This window comes from Cinclus cinclus, chromosome 16 (genome assembly GCF_963662255.1).
Source record: "Cinclus cinclus chromosome 16, bCinCin1.1, whole genome shotgun sequence".
NCBI lineage: Eukaryota > Metazoa > Chordata > Aves > Passeriformes > Cinclidae > Cinclus > Cinclus cinclus.
This window is the reverse complement of record NC_085061.1, coordinates 4,908,535-4,918,713: the sequence shown is the minus strand read 5'-3', so window position 1 is coordinate 4,918,713 and position 10,179 is coordinate 4,908,535. Positions and strand designations below refer to the sequence as shown.

General features: G+C 46.9%; 1 protein-coding gene across 1 annotated transcript in view; it reads right to left on the bottom strand.

The window, feature by feature from the left end:
* Window positions 1–200: 200 nt before the first annotated feature.
* Window positions 201–10,179, bottom strand: part of MAD1L1 (mitotic arrest deficient 1 like 1) — a 343,907-nt gene continuing 333,928 nt past the window's right edge. Inside the window, exon 17 of the mRNA XM_062503321.1 lies at window positions 201–359. Coding sequence (XP_062359305.1) covers window positions 201–359 — 159 coding nt within the window. The remainder of the gene's footprint in view (window positions 360–10,179) is intronic.

Here is a 10,179-nt window from a genome sequence, read left to right as displayed (position 1 = left end):
CAGGAGGAAAACTACGCTTTTCAGAGGAATTGGTGGGATTTGTGACTCAGCATGAAAGAAGGGGGAAGAAGGAGTTCCCTGCAAAACAAAAGCAACCCAATACCACAAAATAAGGGTGGTGGACGTGAGAGTTTTTCCACGCTACCTCAAGTGTCCCGCCCAGGAGGGCCAGAGCCTGGCTGGCAGCTGGCAGTGGGACACTAGGCAATGGTCTGGCGGCTGAAGAGGTCAAGGGTGAGGGCACTGAGGAAGGCTGGGATGCTGTCCTGGCGCAGCAGGTGGAGTTCGATGAGCTCCCGGATGGTTCGTGAGAACTCCGTTTCCAGAAGCTGCATTTTTCCACCGGAGGAGCTGGAGGCCTAATGGGAAAGAAGAGCAAGCCCATTTAATACCAGAGGGTTTTAATTTACCTCCCGTGACACAGGAGCAGTGTCACCCTGAAGCCCGCTTTGCACGGATCTGTCTGTCACCAAGGACATGCCCTCTGTTTGGCACATGGCATTCCTGAGTCCTGCACTCTAATGTCCCCGTGCAGGAACCCTGTGAGCCTTCCCTGGTGTCAAGTGTGGTGCTGGGGAGAGGAGGGGTTTGACCATCCTGGAAAGAGCCTGTGCTGCCAGCACAGAAAAGGGGTGGCCACATCAGGGTGGCCAGGGTCAGGGTCACTGTCACCACCACCACCCAGGGTGGCAGGAGCTCTGTACTGGGGTTTTCTCTCCATGAAAACACTTATCCCTGCAGTCACACCACTTCTGTAGGAGGGAGCAGACCTGTTACTAATTAACATAACTCCTTCCCTATGAGTACTTATCCACCCTGCATCCCTAAAGTGTTTAAATCAGCCTGGCAGCACACAGCTGAAACCTCCAGAGGAATTATTCCAGAGATGCTCTCAAGAAAATAAGGAAACTCAACATGTGGGAAGACACTACAAATCTCCTGTAACATATAAAACAAGCAAAAAAAAAAGCTAAATGCAAGAGAAATAAGGAATGCTTCAAGCCTCTCCTGCCCCCGGAGGCACAAAAGAGGCTTGTTTATTAATAAACAGCAAAAACATCACAGTGCAAATGCTAATTTTTTTTTTCCCCTGCCATTTTCCTCTTCAAAATACTCCCATTCCTAATTGCTTTGCAGCTCTGCTTCCTGTTGGAGCCGAGCTGGGACAGCATGGGTGGTGCCAGGCAGGGCTGGCAGCCCCCTCCTCAATCAAAGGATGCCCAGATCTGAAGTGGAGGATTGCCATGTGAGGGGAAAAAAATGGCTTTGCCTGCTGAGAGCCCCAGGAAACCTGCTTCCTTCTGATTTCATGTTCTCAGGAGCCCGGACACAACTGACTGTGAGCTTTCCATGTTTGGGTCACTTTGGATTGTGAGGAGTGCAAGGTACAGAGGATGCCCCTGTCATCCCTGAGCCAGGCAGGGAATTGAAACAAGGTTTCCAACATGGAAAAGTGGATTAGCTTTTGTTTAGATCTTTGTTTTGGCTGGGTTGTTTTTCAGCAAATCCGGTGCTTTGATCTTCTGCTTACTGGAGCTACCTGATGGCTCCTGTGCACCTGAGGCACCCCTGGACCAGAGCAAAGAGGGAAACACTGGCAGATGAAGGAACCAGTTGGAGGCATCAGGAAGGATGTAAATTCCCAGCCCATATAAAGCCAGAGGTGTCATAGCAGAGCAGCAAGCACAGGAGCTGGGTGCTGTGGCAGCAGCACAGGTTTGATTTTGCAAATCCCACCCGGATTCAGCTGATGAGAAGTGCCAGTTTTGGAGGAAGGTCCGAGTATTATGAATGCATCACTTGTGTCTCCAGCTCTCTCAGCGCCAAGCTGGATTCATCTGAAATGGGAATTCAAGCTCTGTATGAAATACACAGCCTCCCTCGCAGATTTAAAACACTCCTTGGGCACAGAATTAATTTTCTAAGAATTTACAAGCAAATCCATTAATTGGTTTACTAGTTTAATTAATTAAATTCCTTAAGAAATTTAGCATCCAGTGCCAGACCATTTGCTGGTATTTTATGACCTCAGAAATAGAGCAACATAAACGTTTTAAATTTCCCCTACTTTGAGCTCACTGGTGTTGTGGGTGAAGGCTATATTTGAATATCTTCCCCCCCTTTTTTTTTATGAGACTAATGGTAGTTTCTCTCTACTATCCTTCCTAAACAAAGTTTCCTCCTGTAGCAGAGGCAGAAGAATAATATTCAGAGAAAGTTATGTGGACAAATACTTGTTTCTGAGAAGATTGCTATTTCCCATTGAGTTTTCTCAGCTGCCAAGGGAGGCACCATCCTCCCTCTCACCCCCATGGCCTCTGTCTCTCCAGGAACTCCAAAAAATCAAAGAAAACACCCAAATACTTCCAAACCCCAGACATCTCACCCAGGTTTCTTATGATTGCTTCTGTAACAAGCACAAGGCGAGAAGGCAGCCACTTGGAAAAAAAGCAATTCTTCCTCTGCCGGGAGATGTTTACATGTGAACTTAGAGGATGGATGCACTTGCAGTGCAGCTCATTCAATCTCACACTGCTTTAAAAAAAATGGAGAAACCTTTTTTTTTCTTCCCCTAGGAGTGTTTTAAAATTGCTATCATTGTTACTTTTCTTATTATTTGTTTTTATTGCTTTTTTTTCTTCACCCATCTGTTCATAATGTAGTATAGACTGGGATATATAGATAGATTTGCTGCTTTGGGTTCAACAGCGGGAGTACCTCTGCAGCCTGTGCTTTACAAATAAAGTGATTATATGAAATAATAGCAATATGTTCCCATTAATTCACAGGATTTCTTTTCAAAAGCCAGCCTGCACCCTGCCTGGTGCACTTGCTGGCAGAGAGGGAAGTGCCCAAGGCAGGAACAGAAGTGAGCAGGGGATCAGAGCAAGGCAGGGGGATGCACAGGGGTGTGCAGGAACTGAGTGGGAGGACATGGGGGGATGCTCTGCTGAGTGAATGAGGCAGGGTCTGGTGTTCCACACCATTCTGGATCAATGCAGAGCATGCCTGTGGTTCCAGCTCTAAAAACAGTATTTCTGAAAATAAGAAAGATGAAATTTCCAGCAGTTCAAAGCTGCTAGGGCACTCTTCACTGTTCATAGCTAGGATTCCCTTCACCCATTTTTAATCAATTTTTTTTTTTTTTTAAATTTATAAGAAGTCTCAACTCTCAAAGGCAAACTCCTGGACACAACTCCTGCTGACAAGAACTTGCAGATGCCAGCACAGATCAGTTATTCACAGCACATTCCATGTAACACAATCACCATTCACTCTGCTGATGCATTCCCTAAAATTCTAAGTTTAGATGAAGCCAAAAAGCCACCCCAGCCCATCTAGGAATAAAATGCAAAGCTGAGAGGAGCATGAACAAGTGTCACTGATCCATGGGGACAGTCCATGAGTGGGAAATGGGGTGAGAGAGACCAGAACATGTTCAAACCCAGCCCTAACTGCTCTGTGCCCAGCACTACTGACATCACTGTGATAGTGTGATGTTGCTCTTAAAGAGAAGGGCAAAAAAGCAAAGAAAAAAGAAAGCAAAAGCATCAGCATTTAGAGTCAAACTGAATACATGGGATCAAAGGAAAAGCTGGATCTGTGAGTATGCCCATCCACCCCAGAGTCAATGCATAGAGAAGTCAGTGCAAGAGGTCACTCTGGGGACCACCATGGCACTTCACTCTCCCTTTCCCTTCTGTGCTGGGCCACACAAGTGTAGTGCTTCACTAGAGATGAAAATATTCCCTCCTACACCTCAGTTTCCTGAACACAAGAGCAGCAGCTAACCACTATGAGAACATCATCTCTCAGGCACCCTGTACATAGCCCTATATTGGTTTCTTCTAATTCATGGGAAAAGTCTGTCTGGCTCACTAGACTACTGAGATTCGGGTCTCTGTTATGTTTTATTCAGATCTCAAATACTTGCAATAGGAAAGATTTCAGCTTTCACTAAGCTCTGTTGCCAGTTTAGTCTGATTTAAGGACTATGGGGACCTTTTCTAGAAAAGCAAAGGAAATCACTCTTTGGCCAGTATTACTGCACACCCAGCTCTGCTGGGGTGGGTGGGATGAGGCTCTGGTGGTAGATTTGAAGGGTGACAGTCTGTTTGTCTCCTTGCAGGCTATGCTACCCCACAGCAACCAGATCAGGGGGCAGACCTCTCTGTAGTGTAAACCAAAACAACTATAGAACAACTGGTCTATTTAGCACAGAACAACATGAACTTGGAGTAGCTGCTCCAAGAAAGGAGCTCTTAGCACAACTGATTCTTCAGGGGAATCAAGATCAGCATCCACCTGCCAGAAGGAAACATCATAACTCTTCCTCTTAACCTTGGAAACCAGTAAATTATTCAAGGCTTTATAGTTCAGATATACATGTAAAAATCTCTCCAACAACCACCAACGTGGTAGAAAAGCAGGTTCTTCTTTCCATCTCAGCAAGGAGCAGACAATGCAGATGATGTGGAGGAGCAATAGACATTCCCAGATATCCCTACTGGGGGATGGACTGGCAGCTGGACAAATTTGGCTCATAAAACTGGAACATATGGACTGTAACAGGCTCTCCTAACTACTGCCCCTTCAATGAAACATGTACAGGACTCCTGTCTGCACTGGTCCTGCTGAGATGGCTCTTTGCACCTGTGCTGCTGTTGCACACAAGCCTTCCCTGAAAGCCAAGACCCAGCATTTTGTTCTCTGCTTCTTCCAGCAGCCAAGGGGGAAAAGTGAAAAGTCTGAGTGTGTGAAAAGTCTGACAGTGTCTCCTTCAGTCACTCACAAGCTACCACAAGGTTCAGAAGTGCACTCTCACCTAGATACATTCAGGTTTTAGTTTCTTGTACACCTGTTTCCTCTTCTCTCTGACACATTTTGGTAACTAAAAACAGTGCTTCCAAAAGTGCCATGGGTTATAAACTGACATGCAGCGTGACTTTAATCACACAAAGGATGCTTCTTGAAAAATAGGGGTTGAGTGCAAGACCCAAGGTCATGCAGATCTTCAGACACTGGAATAAGACTGAAAAGAAGGTGGTTGCACACCCCAAAGAGAAAGCTGACATGGGGACTTGGTATCATGAGAAAGTATAGAGAACAAATGCAGAAACAAGGGGAAAGAAGGCTTCAGCATTCTATACAACTTGAGATTTCAAAATGAACTGAGGATTTTCTACCTCTGATTTCCACACTGAGAAAGCACAACTGCCTTTGGGGATGCAATCCATGCAGGACATGTGTTCCTGCAGCTTCAAACACACACCTGCAGTGTCACAGGTGGAGTTCCTGAATGGGTTTTGGCAAGCTGACAACAGGGATGGTGGAGCTTTGTGCCAGGCACAGCAGGCAAGACAGTTGTGTCTCAGCTTGGGAACAAAGGAGGTTCAAAGACCTCCACAGCGTGCAGAAGGATGAAGTCCAGGGCTTTGGCAGGGCTGCCAGAGCCACCCCTTGGCGTGGTGACAAACCTTTGCTTTGCAGATGCTGCTTGGCCACGCTCTATGGTAGCCGGTGCTTTCCAAGGCTAAGATGTATTAGGGGTCAGAAGGAGCAAGTGAATCATTGCCTGGTGACATTTACCCAGTGAATGTATCTTGAAGGCCCCATCTCATCTGCTCTGCTCCTTCCATAAATCACTGTCTGTGCTGTGTCCCCACGGACACCAGCTCTGAGCACACACACAGCCAGCCCCGTGTGCGCCGAGGGCAGGGGCACCACGGCTTCACAGCAGCACTGCTCTGCTTCTCCCTGCTCCCTGCAGGTCCACAGGCTGCTCCAGCACTATGGGCCATGCTGCGGCCTCTGTGCCCGAGTTCTCACTGCCCCTTTCCCTTCTCCTTGTGGTGTTCCCCACCCTACCCCGAAGAGTGCTGTGGTGTCCGCACCAATGTGGGTTACGCACGTCTCCCCACCAGATCGACCCCTTTGGCAATTTGCCTTCATCACATGAATCCCTCAGACCTCCTCTTCGCGTCACTCCTTCTTCCCAAAGCCCTCAGGTGTCAGCAGATGCCCTCAGGGTAGGCTGTTCCACCCGATCACCTCCCAAAAGCTCCACAGCTCTACTGCTGTGTGCGCCTTGGAGCCTTGGGCACACTGCTGGTCCTGAAACTCCCCGACACCTTCCCCATGGCACCCACTAACACACACAAACCCTGCCACTCTCCAACAAACCTGTTTGAAAATTTCTTTTAAGAAGCTGCTGGCTCTGACCTTTAAATGAGAAAATCCTTTTGTTTCTGCCTCTTGCTTCAGATGCCAAGATTTTTCTAAATGTCAAAGGCCGCCTTGTCCACGTGCAGGTGTTGAGGGGGGAAGCAGCAATGCTGAGTGGGCTTCACCCTCTCTGTGGGTCTGCACGGCTGATAAATCACCACTTCAGATCACCCCAAATAGACAGACAGACAGACAGACAAACGTATGGCAGCCAAAAAACTGGAGTGCCCAGAAAAAAAAAAACAAGGAAAATGTGTGTGTGTGTGTGTATGTGTGACTGCACATGCAGAAACTGCCTGCTGAAGTTATATCAACCCAAACACGAGGTTTTAAGATTTAATTGCTCAAACTTGGCTCTCTAGGGTGATGATATCATTATCAAAATACCCCAATTGAGTTATGCCTCACCAATCAATCTCTCCTAAGCATCATGCACTGCTCAAATACCAGGTCCCCAGGTAGCCTCTAAATCACTTTAATTACAGGCCGTTCATTTAAAATTAGGGAAATATTAAGGAAAGGGAAAAAAAAAACAACACAAAATTGAACCACAAGATGCGCTTATGGCTGGAAATATTTATGAGGTTATTTAGCAAACTGTTTACTGTTTCCTTCTTTTTTTCATGGTAACTGGCAGGTTCCAGCTGGTCTGATGGGATGCCTGCCCATGGTGGCTCCCGCAGGATGCGCAGCACTTAATCAATCTGGCCACCTCCCCTTCACAAATGACCATTCCTTGTCTGCAGCAAAATTCCACCCTCCCCCCACCCTCTAATATCCTCAATGCAACCCAAAGAAGAAGAGCACTTCTTTATAATAATTGTTTCTTGCCGAGACCTCTGACCTCTGTGTCACCAGCTTGGTATATAAAGTGAATTTATGAGGCAGACAGGGATGGATGCCTGTAAAGAGCCTTCCAGGAAATGTAATGAAAAAGCTGCTTTTAGCTGCTGAGCAAAGAAAAGCAAATGCCTGGCAATGCCAAGAAGAAAATTGAAAGCTGGGATGGGGTAAGTGAGAAACAGCCCTGTGTGCACTGAGATTTATAGCAAACATTTCCTTTCTCTTTCTTATTATTCAAGACTGAGATGAACCACAACCCCAGGATGTCTTTGGAACAAGAGGTCAGCTCGTATACTTCCATCTTAATCAGAAGCACGACCCAGGCACTGTGTACACGAGTGGCAGCAGTGATGGGGTCCTGGATGCTGCACCAGCTCAGCACCAAAGGAACACCGAGCAGGGAGTGCTGCACCAGCTTCTCCCCACAGCTCCTGTTTTGATCTAGGCGAGCTCTCCCACACCTCACGTCAAAAATGAAACATAAAAAAGAGCAGGGACACGTACTGAAGGGTTGCACCCCTCTCCATGGGGGAAACCTGCTGGTGTTAATCCTTGGGGACAGTGCTCTGTGCAGCAGGAGAGTCAGCACCTTCTTTCAAAAGGTTTCTCCTACAGGTTAATGCCCTTTAGACTGTCAAATGTGATGCCATAAAAATAAGATCAAAGGCTTTAAAATAAGGGAAGTGTATTTTTTGATTCATACTATTACTATTTTATATCTGAATATTCCTATAGAGCTTTTCATCCTGGAAGACAGGTCTTTGAACTGCTGTGATTTCACCTATCACTGAGGAACAACCCCTGGGGTAAAATGTGACAGCTATTATCAGGGTGCATTAACGTTACTGAACAGTTCAGGACAGACAGAGACAAATATATCCAATTTAAATCATAGGATTGAAGAACTCCTGCTCAGTGTGGATTAATACCCATGCATTTTCCAAAAGTGCTTTGAGTTTTTAGAGAACAAGTGCTGAAACTAAAATTCCCTGTCTCATCTGTAGGATTCATTCAGGCTTCCATCATTATGCTGCAAATTGAACATTGTCCAAGAGGGAAGATGGCAACGTGAATGATTCACCAGTAGCATCTACTTTTGCATCCACAGATTCTGATGGGATGTCCAAACCAGCCACCAAGGACACTCTCCCTGTGGAGATTTGCTGAGGTGATACCTAAAAATGGTTCCACTGAACACAAGGCTGGTGAGAATAAATCACAGCAGACTGCTCACATCACAGAGAATGGAAAATCACATGGGATGTCACTCTAAACTAACACTGGCAGCTGGCCGTAGTCAGAGCTTGAGCTCATAAAGTACAAGTTCTTAACAGACTTCAGATCTGCTAAATAGTGTTCACCAGACAAATATGCTTATAAACATCAAGCATGAAGGAGTAGAGATGGGAACAAAGTACAGAGCTCACAGAATTTTTCCGACCCCATTCCATACAGAAATGCAAACTAGGGCATTAAGCCTTTAAAGCCAATACCTCCATAAAATCTGAGGATCTTTACAAATCAGAGTCTCTCCCTGATACACAGGGAAGTTGTGCTGATCCGCCAACCACGGCTATGTCTGACCCACAACAAATCCCTTTGGAAAAAGCAGCCAAATACGTGTTATCCCAGCTGCTGTCACACCACGTGCAGCAGGGCTGGACCACTCCAGTGCCCCGGCTGCAGCTTCCCAACCATCTGTGAGGTGACTGTGTTGGACTGGTCAAGCTGCAGAGTGAGTAGCTAACAAGCATTAACAACATCTAGCCCATGTGTTCTGTCTAGTAAAATGCCAACCCATCTGTCTGTAACATCAGTGACTCTGTAGAAGCCATATGCAGGAGAGACATAAATTAGGGAGAGAAAAATCTCCTGTTACTTTCTCTGCAGCGACTCTGCAGAGTCGCTGGGAATGCAAGGGACTGGGTGTTTTTTAAGTTCTATTTTCCCAGCCAAATCTCAGGCTCAACGTAGCTCTCCAGCCCTGCCATCCAGAGGCAGTTTCTGGTCTGCACCTGATCCTGGTGAACATGGCTTGGGACAAAGTGAAAAGTAGCTGCAACTCAAACCAGGCTCCAAACTGCTCCTGCAGGAGAGCCAGAAGAAGGCAGAGAACTTGAGGGAGATACCAGGGACTAGGAAGTGAACCCAGCATACAAGAATCCCTCAGTTAGACAGGGAGCTCATTAACCAGCCAAGCTGCTTATCACATTCCTCTCCATCTCCCTTGCTGGAAGCTCTCTGAGCTGGAAGGAACAGAGGAGCAGTAAACCAAGAACATGGAGTTTCTGGAACATGAGAAGGAAGCACCTATGGGAGAAATGCAAGAAAAAAACCCCATCTGTGTGGGCTCTAATTAAGACTTCCTGTTTCCAAGGCAGGGAGATACTCCCCTTGTGAGCTGCAGCTGGGGCCATGAGGTCTGTAAGAGAACAAATCAGCAAAGTTTGCCAAACCCTGCATCAGTGAGAGATGTCTGGAACCATGGAGAATTCTGACAGCAACTTTTGAGGCTGTGGCGTTGCCTGGGAGATGGGCACCCCTTCCCCAAAGCAAACCACTGCTCCCGAAGAGGCAGAGCTGGCTGGAGCCTTCATCCCTCACTGAGTCACACCAGACACGCACTGTTCTGCTGCTTGGCTGCTCCTGCATCATGGTCCTGCTCAGAAGCCTCTGCTTTCCTGTCTCTGGATTACAGCAAATCAGCAGGAAAACCCAAGACTCCCCTCTGAAGTGCTTGCACATGACACAGAGTGAAAGTAGGTCATACAGACTTCAGGACTCACCAGATGCCAACTGGCACTGAACCCCTGAGTTTGGGAGCTGGGCATCTCACCTTGCATGAGATGGAGGGAGAGTGCCTGGGGCTGGGAATGGTTAAATGAGAAGAGGACACATGCCTGGGAGGCACATCTGGAGTCACTGCTACTCTGCCATGTTGCAGATGCCATAATGTCATCAACATATTTATCCTCATCATCTTTTTGGTATCCTTCTGGAAGTCTTGCCACAAGTAGGGTGGATGGAAGGCTGAAGAACTGAACAAGATCCTGTGATCAGTAATGGCTCAGGCGACTGTAAGTGATAAACTTACTGACAAGCAGACAATTA